This window comes from Protopterus annectens, chromosome 8.part0 (genome assembly GCF_019279795.1).
Source record: "Protopterus annectens isolate FY-2018-M chromosome 8.part0, PAN1.0, whole genome shotgun sequence".
In the NCBI taxonomy this organism is placed as follows: Eukaryota; Metazoa; Chordata; order Ceratodontiformes; family Protopteridae; genus Protopterus; species Protopterus annectens.
Genome location: NC_056741.1, coordinates 844835170 through 844854244, shown reverse-complemented (window position 1 = coordinate 844854244; position 19075 = coordinate 844835170). Strand labels below are relative to the sequence as shown.

The 19075-nt window shown below is 43.7% G+C and overlaps 1 protein-coding gene across 8 annotated transcripts in view; it reads right to left on the bottom strand.

Moving 5' to 3' along the window:
* FLNA (filamin A) overlaps positions 1–19075 on the bottom strand; it is a 1106834-nt gene that overhangs the window by 560150 nt on the left and 527609 nt on the right. For all 8 annotated transcript variants that reach the window (XM_044080337.1, XM_044080332.1, XM_044080334.1 and 5 more), the window contains 3 exons: positions 11645–11782; positions 3314–3440; positions 2842–2978 (listed from right to left, as the gene is read on the bottom strand). In XM_044080337.1, the coding sequence (XP_043936272.1) occupies positions 2842–2978; positions 3314–3440; positions 11645–11782 (402 nt within the window). The remainder of the gene's footprint in view (positions 1–2841; positions 2979–3313; positions 3441–11644; positions 11783–19075) is intronic.

Sequence of the window (19075 nt, the reverse complement as noted above, 5' to 3'; positions counted from 1 at the left end):
AGTCTGTACATGTCCTGGAAAGGCCTCTGGGACTTCTTGAACCACATCTTCCCACTCAGATCCTGAAATAGGCTTCTTGGGAAGCAGAAAAACTTGCCCCCTGCAAACAGTCTTTACATCTTTTTTACACATGGATATAGTTTCTTTAACTTTGGAGCTGAAGATTCATCAAATGGAGCATTGAAGACTTGAATGGCTCCGCAAACTCAGGTGCATTCCAAGAGTGTAACTGCAACACCCGAACCTGCTGACCTGAATCGCTTCTTTGGCTGCATGTGCAATTAGACTCTTGGATGAATGATACTTCAGGGTAGCTGGGAGGCCACTTGGACTCCCTCAGCTACTGCTCCTGCTAGGGTATCCCAACCACTCCTTCACCACATCCCTCTGAAGCCTACTAAAATGTGCTAAAACGTTAGGACCACCCAAAGGTAAAGGTTGATGTGTAAACTCACCTCCCAAATCTGTCACTCCCCCAACTCCCGGTTAGGGGGAATGAACAGTGGTACTTTCCTCAGCCAGTTGCTTTTTAGTGGCAGCTGCCACAAAGGCATCCACTGCCAAGCCTTTCGCCCAGTACAGATCATCTTCAGGAGCGGAAAGTATTACCTGGTCTCTGGGGAATCCGCTCCATCAAAATCAGGGGCATCCCAAGCCCACTGAGCAATCAATTTAATGATACTCAGCGGGAGGTGTCAGCCAGGAAGCAGATGAGCAAGCTCCAAAGGTTTGCAAGTAGACTCCAAAGAGATTGGGTCTTTGCTCTTAGTCACTCCTCTGTTTAAGGATCTCCAAAGGAGACATCTAGGATTGACAGAGGGGGAGCCCACCCCCTCATCAAAATCTTGTGTCCTCGGTGAGGGACTCTTCAGGGGAGTCCAGGTATTTCCTCTTACAATTTCTTCAAAGGAGACTCTTCAGTGGGAATACCCGAAGAGGACTTGGGAAAAGGGGTGACCCTTAGTCAGTAAAGGTCTTGCATCCTTGGAGCTCGCTGCCCAGGTACAGAGGTTGGTTGTAGCTGTGGGTAAGCAGGGGTCAAGGGGAAGAGAAACTTGAAACCAGTCACACTCCACCCATAGACACCCACCTAAGCCAAAGCTGAGGAAGGGCCCACAGCCGGTGCAGCCCAAAGCAGCAAGGTCAGCTCTGAACAAACCGGAGTCCACTCAAACCCTCCAGACCCAATGGTGAAGGCACAATCCAGAGAACCCATTGGTTCTGAAGGCATGGAGAGCCATGCCTGGAACTGAAGACAAGGAAGTTATCAGCAATGAGGCCATAGGAGTCTATGGTTGGAGCAGACCCCTCTAAAGCCTGTGAAGAGGTCGGGAGTATATGTGGGGGTACTCAGAATTCCCCTGCACCAGGAGGAGGGGGCTGAGATGGGTTAAGACCCCTAGCTGTCAGAAGCTGATCCAACCTCAACTTGAGAAAGACTCCTGGTGGAGTGAACAGACAACCCTGAGGGGGATTCAGGTCCCTCTAAAAAGGGACTAGAAAGATGACCCAGAAAGGGGTCAGCTGGAGGATATGTACTTCTGGGTGGTCTTTGGCAGAAGGTAGGGGCTGCAGGAGACATCTGTACAGATGTGGTAACTAAAATAGTCCATGCCAACACTGAAGTACTTATTGAAGTTTGTGCTGTGGTCAGCGTCGATAGCACCAAGGTGGAAGTCCGTGTCAAGAACTAGTGCGTTCTGAAATTTTCAGAACCTTAGATTTCTGTTAAGGGGAACTAGCTGAGTTTTTTTTTTTTTTTATATAAATGTCTGCACCGAACGAGTTTTTACACCAGAGGAGGCTGGTCAGCCTTTGACAATGCTTCCTCAAAATGGGATTTTAAGCCCTTTAAGCATTGACTTCTACATTCTACCAGGGCTCCATTACTGAAGCCCTAGTAGACAGCACTCTAGATCAAGGTGAGAGATGTACAATTAAACATTTTTCATGACCTGAGTTCAGTATTTTTGCCACAATTTTGGCACAGTTTAAAACCGGTGGTAGATTTTGATCTACCATTACAGGCAGAAAAGGGAAAGATCAAGAAAGAGAAAGTTGGGAAACAAGTCAAAAACAGAGAAGAATCCTACCAACAATAGGAGAAACTAATGGAGAGAGAATGGAAACTACCAGCTATGGTAGGGAAGTACCAAAGGTTACAGATTAAAGATGACGAAACAACCTTGTCTACCCTTTTCCCCTTCATAGAAGTCAAAAAACACTACGTAGACAAAGATAGGTCAAGAAAAGGTTAGAAAATTGTAATAAAATTTGTAAAAATGTAATAGTCGGCTGACATGTCTTTTCTACAAGAGCGGCAAACAAGGTCAGAGGTAATTTAGAGCAGCATTATGGGTAGACTACTGGCTCAAGAGTTTTTTGGCTGGTGCGAGCTCTACAATGGCTGGATCAGTTCTGAGGATAGGAACCGTAACCCAATGAATAGACTGAGACTGAAAATGTTATGCCCAACCTACTCTGATCTCAACATGCTCCAAGCTTAGTTACCATCAATATGAACCTTATTTGGTCACTTACCCAGTTTGTATTTCACACTGCCAGTCTAATAGACCACAGCAAATAGATGGCCTAGGTTAGGCACTCCTAGGACAGCCATTTAGGTTAAAAGCATCCTAAACAGTTAATAGAACACACCACTTTGTCCTACGATCTCTCTCAACTGAAGCCCCTTGAAATGTTAAATTAGAATTGCACAGCTGCACTGTTGAGCTACTTTTCTTCAGCTACTGTCCACTTGTTGGTTTGCATTCTAAACCATCTGTTCTACTTATTTAAAACCACATACCAAAGCTGTTAGGCAACAAAATGGAACAGTACCTAGTGTGCCTACGTCATCTCCAATAGCTTCCACCACAAAATCTGCAGACTTTCCAACTACTCCTCCTTCCAGTCCAGGTCCCCATGCTCGTACTTTCTGTGGTCCTGCTTCTGAGCCAACCTTTACTTCAAATGGACTACAGAGAAAGAAAAGATTACTGGTCTGCAAATCAAGCAGGGTATTGTGCAACATACTGTTACAGAAATGAAGCATTTGCAATACTTCATTCCTCCAAAGTGCACCTTGCTGTCTCAGGTTTCCTTGGTTTGATGCAGTTAACTGACATGCACATTACATTTTTAAAAAACTTAGTTTGCTGCAAAATGCTTTATATCCTACACATTTAGAGCACGAGACCTCAGTGGACTAAAGATCTTCAATATACAGTACACCTACTGGACTTGTTCCAAAAGCCAAAATGTCAAGTCTAGAAGTCCCAAGTTAATTAGTGCAGTTCAAAAAGGAACTCACCTTCTAGGAATGCTTTGTCCTCCCCATGTTATTGTGACCACATAGTTGCCAGGTGTGCTAGGATAGTATTCAAAGCCGTAAACTCCATCACCCAAGTCCTTCTGCTTGACACGTTCTTCTAAACCCTCTGCATAGAGGAGAAAACTCCATTAAAACATGTACCAAAGACTTGATTAGATATCAAAAACCTGCTAGTCCTACAAAAAAGATACTTTCACTCCCTGCCTGAGCTCAAAAAAATACATTTTAGAACCAAAACAGCAAGATAGTGTAGGGCATTTAAGCTTCTAGAAATTAAAGACAAACTGCCATTTGGTAACCAAGACGAAACACCCAAGAGAAGATAAATGCCTGTATAAACAAGTGCGGCAAAATTCAAAGCATCATAATACAATTGCATACAAAAAAGTTCCAAACTTACTCCCATATATTACATTCCTGGAACTCTGGCCTACATAAAGCCACTGCAGTGCTGCCACCAGCCCCAGACTCGGGAAGTAATGAACAGCCTCACAAAGCCCTCTCAGGGAAGGAGCAAGATAAACATCCAAGGCAAAATGGTCAGTCAATCTCATTAGAAGCCAGTAAAGCAGGAAATGTGCAACTGTTTGGTAAAGTATGTGTGGGGGATTTGACTGTGCATTGTAAGAATGTTCTTAACGAACGCCAATGGCACAGCACTCCATATACTTGCATGGATAAAGCCAGCCCATAAAAGACCAATACACCAGCTCACTGCAAAACCAGACAGCTACAGTACACATGGTGCCAACTGTTTCACCATCCTCCACTCCAAATGTCATCTGGCACCAAAGCCTGCATAAGCCATGAAGTTTTTCCACATGAAAAGGCTGTATCAAATGAATAGATTAGGAAATCTAAAGCAGAGTACCAATAAATCAGATTAACTACTGGACAGGAGACTTGCCAGCAGTGGCTGGCAGACCTCAGTTAGCAGCAGTTTAAAAAGGCAAAGTGCTAGCATGTCACCAATTTATGGTGTGTGCACTTGTCAAATGCCCAACCTACATCGGAGATGTACAGTAAAGGAGAACAGCCTGCAAACCAGCAAGACGCTGCTCCTTCCAGATAACCAGCCTCCTTCCTAATCAGCTATATGGCTGGATTGCAGCTTCAAAGTAATTTGACAGAACAGTCTGCAGAAAATATTAAATGATGCACTAATGTCAAGCCAGTTATCTACCCAAGGAAGGAGGTTTTTAGTGAAAAGCCTATCTAAAGCCAGGACTAAACCCAAACTGCAATTCACCACCATGGATGAAACTACTTCAACTTTTGCTAAAAATTTCAAAGAAACAAACTAGAACACAGAAATATGCCCAATGCACCTTGCCCAGTTGAACATAGGGAAAGAATGCACAAGGGTGCCCCACTGTTGAAAACTAACATATCTTCAACAAAAAAGTATTGAACAATGGCGTGTTCTTGTCCCCTATAAAAAAGCAGCATCTTTTCTGCTAGTCCCTGGTATATAGCCACTGTCCAAATCACTAGCTATGACCAGAATACAATTGACCAGTTTGAATTCCCATTCCTAAGCTTAGGTGGGGAATGTCTTCACCTACAGCTGACCGAGAGACCCAGAGACCCACTTTCCTAGGACTGTGAAGAATTATTCAGCGAAGAGCAACACTGAAGTCCATGAGGGCATGTTTCTGACACCGCTACTGCAATACCAAAATGGGTTCACAATGGTTCCAAGGAATTAAAAGCATACTTCAGACTTTCCACTTCCTCTGCCAAAGCTACAAATACCTGGGCAGTGTTAGGCCAAAAGCATCCAAGGTTTGGGGAGAAGACACTTTGCCAATATTGGCAGTTTCGTTTAAATGCTCCCTAATGAAGAGTATCCTGCTAAAAACTTCAGCCTCGAAGAATACAGCAACCCAACCACAACCATACAAAGGTTGAAGTCCACAAACCTTAAAAGACTTGAAAGTAGCCTGCTAGCAGCACAAGCTCTTGGTTAGACCGATATGCCACATATTTACACTGTGCATAAGACACGCAGAAAAGCCTTCCCACACCTTTGAGTAATGGAATATTAGAAAGCTTGCTTCGTGGTCTGTAAAGTCTAGCCCAGTCTCAAGAATGCGGACCAGATAATTAGAGCTGTTAAAGCCTTTTGAGGGAATTGAGACATGCACAGCTAGGCAAGGTAAATGTTCGGAGTGCACGCCAAGAACCCACCCCACAGATTAGTTCCAACAAGTACTGACTGTGCTGCCAGCAACACTATATACCTTCTGTAAGTGGTGATGGGCGCACCCAGAGGCGGCATGACTGCCCAGCACTTTTGTAGTCCATCCTGCAACGGCTTCATAGGCAGAGTAGTACTTTAATGATTAAGACCATTTGGGGTAGTTTTTTGGGGGGCAGCTTTCACCATATATTGGAAAAAGTAACTCAAGGAGCCACAGACCCAGGAAAAATCATCCAGACAGGTTTGACTTTCCTACCAGAGGCATACCAATGCCTGTTAAGACCACAGAATCTGCAGTAAAACATATAGCACATTAAATGAAGGGCCACTAATTGGGCATCACCTGAACGTAGAAGTTCTTAGTTCTCACCACCCGGCCAAAAAAAAAAAAAAAAAAAAATCAGGGCAGACCGATGAAAGTCCCAATGTACCAACAAACAGATCCCCCAGCCTATACAGAACATTAAAAGCTACTTTCCCCACTTGAAGTGGTTCTCTTGTACCTTGGCTGTACAAAAGCTAAAGGTGAAATTAGGTGCAATGTCAAGTTGCATGCTTCCAAGTCATTTCTGTTGAAGAAAATGCCTGGGACTCCCCAAATACAGACTCAACCATTTCTAGCATGAAGATAAATTAGTAACTTTGTCTACCATAACGAGTTGGCAAAAGACACTTTGGGATTGGATGCAGGGAGCTCCAGAAGAAATGAAAGTACTTTAAGTTTTGATATGGGGTGGCCCATTTCATTTCACAATGAAGTCTGACAGGTAGAATGACAAAACCTTTCCCAAATGCAAATAGTGGCATATTCCAAAAAAGCAGTCAAGCTCTACCACAAACAAAAATCTATGTTATATAGACCCCATGTAATTGCAGCTATTCAAATCAGTGTTGCAATATTTAGTCGTGGACTTCCTACAAGCCTCAGCATCCCTCAGCCAGTAGATTCCTTAGACAGTGGTGTCAAGTGTAATCAGCCAGCACCATCTCCAGGTCTTTGTCCAATGTACTGTTAAGATATTCCCCAGGCAAAGTACAACCTACACCATTAACCCTACTGATAGCAACACTCGAGGAAACCAGGTGTGTAGGGAGAAGATGTAATGTACAACACTGATCTGACATCAGTAACTGTTAGTGGTCTACACAACTAATCAGTGTTAATCTTAGTGGTGCTGCAGTCTTGGAAAGACTCCTAAAAGACAAGTTACTGTAGTGTCTAGACAGTCCAAGCTCAGGACACCAGGTTCTCCAGGAAGGCAGAGGCAAACCTGGTTCTGGCTATCACTCCATCCCCACATTTAGTAAATTTACAGACCACCAAGGAGCTGCTTTCAAGATTGACTGGACCAGTGCCAAGGTGAGACTCTTCACATTAGTTTTAGAGCACAAAGCAGGGACATGGATAGGCAGGCTGAAATATGTAATGTACACCAACAGTATTCCAGTACCTGCTCGGTTCTCAAGTTTTGCAATAGAAATATGAACTCTGCTTTGCTAAACATTTCCGCCAGGTTTTCTAGCCTTTTCACAGGATGTGCAAGCAATTAGGTTTGGCTATTGATTATAACCTGGCAATCATACAAGCTTCTCTGGGTGAATGTCAGGTTGGGATGGATGACAGACCCCTTGCTCTGTAACAGGTCCAAGAGTGAGGTAGTTGAGACTTCTTGCCCTGTTATTTCTGTACGGGGGGGTAGAAATGAGCAAGTACCATCCTTTGTATTCCTTGCCTTCCTCAATACCCTGGAGATAAGGGGTATTGGTAGGAATGCCTCAAGAAAGCACACTGTCCAGTTGACAAGTCTTTTCCACACCCTCTTTTGGGGGTCAAATTGCCAATCTGCTTGTTTTGATAGGGAAATGGGTACATCTGATACCCCATATGTGCCAGGTACAAAAACATTTTAGGCATCCATTCATTGGTGTTAGAGGAATCTGTTCAGATGGCCAAGAAGTTGTCCTGATCTAGAATATAAAATAGTAAAAGTCCACATTTGAGCCACTAGCCACAGTGCCACTGCAAATCTGCAGAGGTAGTAGGAATAAGTGCCCTCTTGCTTATCTACACCACAGTAGTAGATACCACTATTATTGCTCCTGAAAATAACTCAAAAGAACAGAAAGACATTTCCTTCATGTTGATGCCCAGTGCTGCCAGCCCCATGGGGATAGAATTGAGTTAAGCCAGTGTTTCTGCAATTTTGAAACTGGCTCCTGGATTGGTTTCCCTTTCCCACCACAGGATCTCTTTTCTGACACAGACCGCCATTTAAGGATTGCTATGGTTAGGACCAGCATTTTAGGAACCAGTGCATTTTAATACATAAATTTAGAGAACACTGTAGTTTCATGTGGAATTTTGCCAGCTGACCATTGGGGATACAGCAGGCCATGTATCCCAGTAGCCTCAAAATTCCCTTACTGTAGGAAAAGCCAACTATGTATATGCAGTAGGTATTCAGATAGGAACCAAATTGTCCTTTGTAAAGGACATTTTATTGGGACAATCTAGGTATGCCCCCAGAAAAGTAACCCTGATGCTGGGCATCTGCTTGACTTCAGGGCACTCAGGGTTATGTCCATTTGAAAGCAATCCATGGTGACTTCCATAGTTAAAGTTCCGTTGGGCATGCTACAAGAAAATCAAGCCATCTTTTAGACATAGGCAGATAATGACGCCCTGGGCTCTTCAAAAGAGAATTACTGGTGCCAAGGCATTTGTTAGCTACTCTGGGTGCAGCAGATAATACACAGAACGACTTGTGGGATCCTCCTACCTAAATATAGGCGTCTCCTATACTCATGAAAGACAGGAACATGAAGGCGCGTGTCCTTCAGACCATCCAGAATCCGCATCCAAGCTTCAGAAAGAAAAAAAGATGACCAAGGTTAACATTCTGCATTTGGATTTTGCTACTACCAAAATTGGTCTTGAAAGATCCATTATGGGTCTCTAGGTGCCCTTCACACCAAGATGCATGAATAAAACATTGCAGGACTCTTCTGGCAGAATTGGTTAACTGGAACCCTGGTGCAAGAGTGCCTTTAAGGGTTAAAAAATACAAAAACGTTTAGATGACTGGGTGCCTAGGAAGGGTAAAGTTTTCCAAAACTTGTGGCCGTAACCTTTTACTTTTAAGTACCAGTGTGTGCAGAATAAATCTGTTCAATAGCAACCAAGCCCCCCCCCCCCATAAAGGGGGTGGGATTTGAGGAATGGGAGGTGTGGAACAGCCACAGCTACCTAACCAGAGGCTGGCTCCATGAAACCTCCAGGTCTTAGTTTGCTACTTTGATACCTAGGCCTTTTCCACTTTTGGGCTTTACCTTTTCCTGTGCAAGAGTAAATGGCCAGAACTTTACCCATCACCTAGATTTGAGAAAGTACTAAAGTCTGACTTGATTGGTTTCCCCCTTAAGTTCAGTCCAAGACCCTCACCATCAGTCCAAGACACCATCTAAAAGAAGCCCAAACTCCTAGTCAACTTCAGTATTAAGGAGCTCTGCTTGGACATGGTTCAACAGGGGTATCCACAGCCCGGCACATCTCCTTGCAACCGAAACCACTGCAGCCACCCAGCATAATTTATCCAATGCATCACAGCTATAATTTTAGCAAATGCCTTGATACCTTGAAGTCTACAGAATTAAAGGCTTTTTGCTTGTATCCCCTCTGCCTTATTGTTTGTTCCCTTAAAGGAACAGTTTGAGCATATGGAACTGGCAGATCAGCGCTCTGTGGGAGGGGGTTGAGGTGCCGATCCCATCCAACACTGACCACAAATTAAGCCTAGTTAACTCATTTGCCAAATGAGTTAGCAGGCCTAGAGGACCCTTGGTACACTCCCAAGACACTACAGCTGGGTCTGCCACCAGGATCTTGGATATGCCTGTGGGACTCCACTCTACAGAAGCTATCAGGCTTCCTGGGAACGGGGGGGGGGGGGCATACTGTATTCATATTAGCACACACATTATCCAAGACATCCTGGACTGTAAACAGACAGGGGTCTACCAGCAGGTAAGCTCAGCTACCTTTTAAAATTGGCTTGAGAATAGGAAAATTCAACACCCAAATAAAAATGATTCCGTGATCCTACAAAAGGACATCCCAAAAAGCAAGTCCTCAAGAGGACAGGCAGAGGACGAGGTGTCTTCAGAATTGGAAGGCATTCCTCTGAGGGGAGCTGCTTTGCATAGCCAAATTCGTCCACATGTCCTGACTGAATAATTTGTGCCTCCCAGGAGAGGGTCTCCTCTTTGGAAAGCCCTGGCACAAGTTCCTTTTCTAAGATGGGAAGTCTTCCTCCAGTCTGACTAGGTCCTGTCGAGACCTGGGCAGCGTATCTGGACAGCTTTGGTTGGGGCAAGCCTACCACCCACTTAAAGTTAGCGGACCTGGGCAGGCAACCAAGCCTTCAAAACTGGATCCATATCATTCCCTCTTGCACAACCAAGGGATTTCTGCCCTCACTAGAGAGATCACAAGCAGTGCCACTGCCAGTTTGGTAGCTTTGGACCCAAAACTTCGTCTGGATGCTCATGAGGACTTTGATTGGACCTCTCATGGCCACTTCTGGAGTAGACATGCTAGAGGACTAGCTCAACAGGTATTGGACCTGGGGGCTGCAAAGGCACATCTACATAGTCACTCCCAACATGCCTCAATGTCCCCAGCCTTCTGCACATACTGCAAGCATTGCTTCTTTGGGATGACCAGCAGACTGGTAAATGCCAGTGTGCAAAAATCAAATTCTACACAACTTAGAACCATTAAGTGTATGGCCAAATGCCCCATCCTTAAACCAAACACAAAATGGGCAATTAGGCATAGTGTTCTGGCCAAAACAGGACAATAAAAGCACAAGTCTTGGTGAGGGACTGACACTAACAGCCAGTACAAAGAGTACTTGACATTCAATCTGCCTGAAACCGATTCAGCCAAGGACAAGACAGTGTGAACAGACACCAAGGAAGGACCACGATTGTGCTAGATAACCCTTGATACCATAGATGTCAAACAAGTGCTTCTGCTAGCTGATTGATACTAAGACTTGCACTGGCTGGCCACAGGCCTCTTTAAAGCAGAAGTCCAATGACTGCACAACATTTTACTAGAATTAAACATCTACAAGGCTAGGTTCTTGCACAGGTTACATCCCAGGCAATCATGTGCCTAATAAAAACGCTGCCATCCTCTGGAAGCATTCAGTAATCAACCAAAGATTCTAACACAATGGCAATTGGGGGGGGGGGGGGATCAATAGCATACTTCATTAAAGTTAAACTCTTAATCCTCTGGCAAGGCATTAGAGACTCTAGGGGTAATACCTTGTAAAGTTAACATTGCCTCCAACACAATGAACTAGGAAGGTGCAATGTCCTACACCTTTTACTAGTATATTGCAAGTAAAGACTAGCCTAACCTCTTAGAACAGAACTTTGGAAGTGTATTGAGATGAGCTCAGCTTTTTCCATTTATCCAAAGTGACCTGTAAAAAATCTGCCTGTCAGTGTCCTGACCACCATTCAGAGCTAGTTTCACAGAAACAGTTAAAGTAGATCTTAACTTCCTTTCCTGTAAAATGCTGGAATGCAAATCTAGTACTTCTGAAATCTAAACTTACATTGCTTCCTGCTCTTTACAAGAGTCAATGCAGGCCATAAATGGCCTTGTACATGAATTGAACACATCCAAGAGAGTGGTGTCCCACAAAGTGCGAGGCCAGATACATTTCACATTTATGGAAGGCTGGGGATATGGCCATTCAGATGAGGAAATCCAGTAACTGTCTGCGGCAGACATTCTCTTCTATGCCTTGTGTTCAGGGCAACATGATGCAACAGATATCTGAACCTCAATAAGCTCACTCTCAAATGTCTCAAGACAATGGAACTGCAAACCCTTCCCTTCAGGCAATACAAAAAAAAAAAAAAAAAAAAAAGTTGGGAAGGTTAAGGATGCCTCTTCAGATGCTAATCTTCCTCGGCAATGACCAAATGCCCATTTCTTCACCCTACACTTGCTTTGAAAAGTTTTTATAAACATAGGAAACCAATCAGTACCACTACAAAGTCTGGCAGAAATCTGTCAAAGCACTCACTTGGTCCCTTCACTGTAACTTTCAGTTCTCCACTGCCAGCTCCATTTGTATAGACTTTGAAGTCTGCTGTCTCCTTTGCTCGCACTCCTTTTGCTTGCAGACCACGTCCCACAGCACGACAAGCATTGGGGTTGCAAGCTGTAAGAAATTAGTGTCAAGACATTCAGTATATGGTCAAAAGCAACACCATACAATGCTAAACAAAAATGAGCAAAGCACAGTGCTACAGAATTTACCACAAGTGTCCTAAGCCTGAAACTATTAGCATAGCCAAATCTATAACTAGGCGCACATTGACAAGTTCACATTGCTACTGCATGTAAAAATCTAATGCAGCAACAACTCAGTACAGGGGGATTGTAAATATGGTCATAACTGGCTTAAGCAAAAAAAGTACAAGAATTTATTCAACCCTACCCAAAATGACAGACCACCTGCTGTCCTCTTCCGAGGAGGGAATCTGCTCAAGGCAAAAGATCTTCTCTTCAGTGGAATTTGCCAGAGATCTTCAGGATAGGCCACCACTTCCTTCAGGAGGTCCACTCCTGCTTCCAGCTTAGCTTCTTCCCTAGGATTTTAAACTGCAAGGTGCCTATGCACCATATGTTCACAAATTCCATGCATTACTACCCAAAGCAATAGTGCACCAAGCAGGGACACACTAAGGATGCCCAATCATGTTATGAACTCTCGAATCCACTCGTGATTCTGCAAACGTTGGCCCCATAATCCTTCCAACCATTTTCTCACCCATCACCCCTTTGTTCCACCCCACTTCAGTTGCTTACATCTCCTGGCCCCCTGTATGGGAGCCAATCTGGTTGAGAATGATGTGCCTTCTCATTGTCATTTCCGAAATCACTGCTCCCACCCTCCCATATTAGCAACTATAATGGATAGGTGCCAATATTCCCCATATTATCTGGTATGGTGTCAGGGCTTCACCCTTCTGAACAGAAGGGCCCTTACTACAGGATTAAGGAAAGCTACAAGGTAAACATATTGGGGCACAAACCTGTGCAGTAAACATGCCGTTTTTCAGCACTTACTCTGCATTACTTGCATACTTCCAGCCTTACATAAACCTCCAAGATGCAAGCATACCCCCCCCCCCCCCAGAGTAGTAATCCAGTGTAGTCCTAACTTTTCAGGAAAGGTTACACGCCATAATTACCTACTGGCTCTAGATGTTTCATGTAGTGGCAGAACATTTACTAGCTCTTTACATAAATTACACTCATACACTTTAGCTGCCACTTTCACACTGAAGCCATTTAACTAAAAGTGATGCGGTTAATTAAAATGCCTTTCCAATGCACAACACTTAGTAACAGATACTGGTGCAGCTTAAAGTCATGAAGTAGAACTGGCAACATTTAAATTCAGTTAGTTTCAAGCAAAAGCTTTAGCTCCACCATCTAGAAAATACAAGGTAAACAAGTTTAACTTCAGCATATGAAGTGCATTCCAAACCAAGCTTGCTCATGCAAAACACTCAAAAGGTCAGCATCTTTTCAATACCAGAAAAGTCAGAAGTAGCAGAGGCAGAGTACGAAGCGATCTTGAGGATTCAAGTGGGATGGTGTGGCCCACCCTTCTAAAGCCAAAGTTAAAGGAAAACTGCAAAGGAAAATCAGAAGCAGCAAGATTTAAGCAGAAACTGGAAAAGTGCAAAGGAGAAAATTAGCACAACAGAAAGTCATTGCATAACACTACAGGTCTGACTCAAACTTAAAGCCTGACTAGTACACAAAATATGTAAACACTTAACAGTACATGCCAAGAGCTTTGACATCTTTACAGGAAGAGTTGGGCTGTTGTAACCCACAAGGTATGAATAGCACATCATAACTTAGTCAAGTCATTCTTTCCAGACAATACAAAACTGAAAGCAACTGGTTGGTTACCCAGCAAAATCTCAGTTCAGCAAAAAATGCTCTACTCAATGTGAAAAATCACAGCAACCCTATCAGCACAGTAGGGATCATAAGTGTTAAACAGGTTTTCTACAGAGTCTTAACAGAAATCCTGCACAGGCCCCACAAGTCCCATAAGGATTCTAGCAATGAAACTGGTGGCTGAACCAAGCAAAACAATCCAGTGCCTGTATTACTAGTTTGAGTATAGTAGTTATGCAAGCCAAACATTTTAGCAAAAAGATTTTAGCCAAAAGTGTTCATGAAATAAGCAACTGAACTTCAGATCTAGGCTGAAATACTAAATCAGATTACTTTAACAAGCTTCAAAGATGTACCTCAATTCAGCAGGAAACTACAACCACTTCCTACAGTTAAACATAATCATGCATTAACAGGCATGTCTGTGCCCTTACACTCCAGGGGGGTGACCTGAAAGCTATTTTCTATCAGCACAGAAACAGTGCTCCAAGTACTTGCGTATGAAATGGATTAAAGCCATGCATAGACCAGAGCTACAAGGCCTGATGATCATGCAAGTGCAGCAAAAATGGCTACTGATAAGCAGAGGTTTACATGCAACTTTTTTTTGCTGACCTAGGAAAAGCACCAATCCAGACAAACTGGGTCTACTACCTTACTGTAATGGTAAAGGTTCAGATAATCCACACCAAGAAATAAACTGCTTAAAACTACTTTGGTTTTCTACGCAAAGGATTATTTGGCTGTGGCCTTAACAGATGAGCAGCCCAGTGACCTAGTCATTACTGATTGGAGGTTGCAGCCAAGATGTTTGAATGTCAGCTGGATGGATAAATGTGCAAATCACAACATACACCCTAAGATTGTAAGAAATTGTAGATTCTTTAGGAGGATTAATTACAACCAAAACAGTCCATTTTATACCAGGCACCAGCTCAGGCCATACAAATTGTAAATGCACTTCTGATCTTAAAAATCCGCAAAAAGTTGGTCCAAGTATCACACGGCTTAACCACCCACTGGAAAAAGCTGAAAGTTATGAGAAAACTCTACAAACTAGGACTATTTCCATGCATCACTTCACCCACCCATCTTCAGAACAGTTTACCCTGGCTTGTTGACAGATGTGGTGGCAAACAGGACACTAAAGATTTCTAATCCCAACTCCTCCTGACCGATCTAAACATTCCCAACTTACCCTCTGAAATCCAAGGGATCTTTCCCGCACATTTAGCTTGATACAGCACCTATTCCAAGTGGCTCAGTTTCTGTACATTCAAAACTATCCCTTTTCACCAGGTATCACTTGGCTAAGAGTCCACAAACCAAAGACCTAAATCATGTCACTCAAGTAAACAGCCCAAAAGCAGTCAGATGCCCAGTTTGCAATTTTCTAATCTCCATTCAAGTCCTAATGAATCTTTTATAGTAAAGACAATATAGGAATACACTGCACAAAGTGAACCTTCACACTTAACTGGTATTCTGCATTCAAGTCACAGTAAATCGCCAGATCCCAGCAGCTCTAAGTCTCAATATACTAACTGCTGAGGGCAAGAGTAACCGCTGCAATCTACTCGGCAGTGGACCCCAACTTCCACTTTGTCAAGTCTGCAATGCATTACTTCACATGTGACAGACTAAACAGTACAGATGTAAACTATCCCCAAAACTGGACAGTCTACAAAACTGTTAAAACCCAGCCTATGAAAGTGTACAAGTTAGAGCACTTGTCTGCTTTCTGGTAGACTATGTATTCAGAGTAGTCACACCTCATGCTACACAAACCGGTACCAGTGTAGAGGGGGCTACTACTGCATGCTATGCTGTAGCATCTCCCACAAGGCATTCCTAGTGGGTGGGGGTGGGGGGGTTAAGAAAAATGCCTTTCACAGGTCCACAAAATGCATGTACACCAGATAACCACCCCAAAAATCAGTGCAGAGAGAAAGCTGATCCACTTCCATGTTCCAGAGGAGTCCTGCTGGAAGATTTAAAAAAAAAAATAAAATAAAAATCGGGCCAGAATATCTGGAAGGCTGATTTCAAGTGGAAAGGGAACACTAAAAGGACATTCCCTCCTTTGGGCACTGTTGTTCAGAGTCAGTACTATGTACTGGGTTCTTCAATTCTTTAAGCAGTTCCTTCCACCTCATTACACTAGCAGGAAAGTGATGCTTTTCCACACCTGCTAACAGCAACCTAGACAAGTACCATTTCTCCCCTACTAAAGCTTCAACGGGAATCTGCGCAACTCTTACATTGGTACTTGGGGGGGGGGGGGGGACTCCCCATTATCACAACACAAGATTTGAAGTTAGGACCAAATGAGCAATGCGGGAATCTGACAGAGCTACCACCTAGTTTATGACCATACTTTTGCTGTCATCCAAGACTGTCATACTGGGGATACTGAAGTAAATTGTGAGTAAAGCCTTAAGCATTTTTAATCATTTTTCCTCTACCTAGTTACCAATTCAGTAACTAGTTCACAGATCAGCACCTCTTCCAGAATAAATAACCTCAAATCTGATCGTAGCAACTCTTGCAGTTTGCATGCAAACAGGAGCATTACTGACAAAGTACAGTTGTGTACACTTACCATAAATGTAGATGTTAAGTGTGTCTTCACTGTTGCAGTCATGACTGTAGGGTTCTCCCTTGCCGGCAGGCAGCCCTCGGTCGGCCAGAATCCCAAAGTCTGGGTCCGGCGTCAGCTGCTCAGTCATGCTCCCTGACGTCAGAGCGCCAGGAGTACAAAGCTGGCAGCAGACGCCATGTTCCAGTTTCTTGCCCCAGATGTCAGGTGTTCCAAAATGAGTAAAATCCCATACAATTTGCAAATACACCTCAGAAGGGTGAAGGGAACCACACAAAAGAAAAAATAAGAGGGGACAGGAGGGAAGGTAACCCAGACTGCAACAGTGAAGACACCAACATCTACATTTATGGTAAGTGTACACAACTGTACTATGTTCAAAGTGTTTCACTGTTGCAGTCATGACTGTAGGGTTGAATCCCAAAGCAGAATAAAAGGGAGGTGGTCATAAAGTAGAGGGGGCGGCTAAAAGGCCCTGCAAGACTGCAGAAGCAAAGCCTGCCCTAGACTTAGAGTAGAGAGGTAGATTGTAGGGCTTGGAAAAAGTATGCACTGAACTCCAAGTTGCAGCTTCCAAAATGTCTTTGGTAGGAACTCCCCTGAGGAAGGCAGCTGAAGTGGCAGCAGCTCTGGTAGAGTGAGTCCGTATACTCCCTGGGATTTGCTTTCCATGGTGTGAACAACAAAATCTGATTCCATGAGCAATCCATTTAGAAATGGTCTGTTTTGAAATGGCCTTACCTTGGGAACTTGAAGCATAAGAAACAAACAATTGCTCTGATTTCCTGATGTCCTTGGTTCTCTCTAGGTAAAAACGAAGTTGTCTGTGTACATCCAAGGAATGCAAGATCCTTTCCCCCCTATTTTGAGGACTGGGGAAAAAAGTTGGCAGGTGAAAAGTTTGATTTAAAGCCACTTTGGAAACCACCTTAGGCATGAAAGTAGAATTAGTCCTTAAAGACACCCTGTCTTGATGAAAAATAATATAAAGTTCCACAGCCATGAGAGCTTGCAACTCCGAAACTCTCCTGGCATAGGTCAGAGCTAACAGGATGGCTGTCTTCCAAGATAAAAACTTGAGGTCAGATGTGGCAGCAGGCTCAAAGGGAGGTAAGGTGAGTTTTTCCAAAATAGTGGAGATCCCAGGCAGGAATGGGTGGAGATCTAGGGGGCCTTAAGTTCTTAGCTCCTCTGAGAAACTGTCTCATGAGCTGGTGGGAAAAAAATAGGAGGGTTTGTATGAGGAGCAGAAATAGCAGAGGAATGTATCTTTATGGAAGAAAAAGAGACCCTTATGTAAGAGGTCTGTCAGGTAAAGTAAAATCAGAGGAATGTTGGGAATAAGAGGATCCGAATCCTGAGCCTGCATCCAGGTGCAAAATCTTTTCCATTTTCCTGCACAAGATTTTCTAGTGCTAGGACGTCTGGCTTCTAAAATGACATCCATAACCTGCTTGGGTAAGAGAATGAATCTTAGACCCTGGATTAACCAGGCAGCCAGGCTGAGAGTTTTAACATGGGAATGCAGAACTTGACCCTGGAGTTGGGACAGAAGATTTGGAGTCGGAGGTAAAACCCAAGGGGGCTCCAGAGAAAGGTTTTTCAGTGATGGGTACCAAAATTGTCGAGGCCAATTTGGGGCCAGTAAAATCATCTTGGGCTTGTCCTGTTTGATCTTTAATAACACCCGTGGAAGAAGAGGTAGAGGCAGGAAGGCATTTCCCAAGAGATTTCTCCAACTGAATGATAGTGCATCCACTTTCCAAGCTAGTTTGTGGAATGTCCTTGTGCAAAAAAATCTGTAGTTGATGACTGAGGTGGGATGCAAAGAGGTCTACGGGAGGACATCCCCAGACTGCTGTAATCTTGAATATTTCGGTGTCCAGCATCCATTCGTGCGAGTCTGACAAGTTTCTGCTCAGACCGTCTGCCAGGATGTTTTGCTTCCCTGGTAGAAACTGAGCTTGAAGGTAGTTTGTAAGCTAGAGCTGTGTTCCATAGATTCATGGCTAGTCTGCAAAGGGGATAGGAATGTGACCCCCCTTGCTTATGTACCACATAACTGTGGTGTTGTCTGTCCATATCAATAGTTGTCCTGGTTGATGAAGATTCCTGAAGGCCAATAGAGCATTCTGAACGGCTAACATTTCCTTTAAATTGATATGCAGGTGCTTCTGATCCTTTTGTCCAAAGGCCCTGCAGACAGTTGCCCTGCAAATGGGCTCCCCATGCATAATCTGAGGCGTCCGTGGTTGGTATCCAATTGGAGGCAGACTGAAGGCTTTCCCTTTGTTTTGAGTACATGCCTTGGACCACCAAAGGAATTCCTTTTGAAGACAAGGCAGGACGGTGATCTGTATGTCTAATCTGTGGCAATGCTGAGACCATACACTTTTTAGGTACCACTATTTTCCTTATATGTAGTCTTGCATAAGGTACGAGAAGGATGCAGGAGGCCATGTAACCCAAAGCCTGCAGGAATTTCCTTGCAGATAGCAGAGTCAATGATGCCAAAGTTTTGAAAGTTGAAGCCAGCTGTAATTGTTTTTCGGATGTCAGAAATGCCATCTGGGTTGTTGCGTTTAGAAGAGCACCCAGAAAAGTTATCGGTTGTGAGGGTGTCAAATTTGACTTTGTTTACAGTGAATCCCAGGAACTTAAGATTTTGAACAAATTCTAGACGCTGGAGTAAGACATCCTTGCTGTCTGCCTGAATAAGACAGTCCAGATAAGGGTAAATTTGAATTCTTGAGTCTGCAATAAGCTACTACTGGAGCCAGGCATTTGGTGAAGACCCTGGGCGCAGTAGACAATCCAAAGGGCAGCGCAGAGAATTGATAATGTCTTGATCCGGCCTTGAACCTGAAGTATTTTCTGTACTCCTGCCTGATGGGAATGTGCAAATAAGCCTCCTTTAAATCCAAAGTTACCATC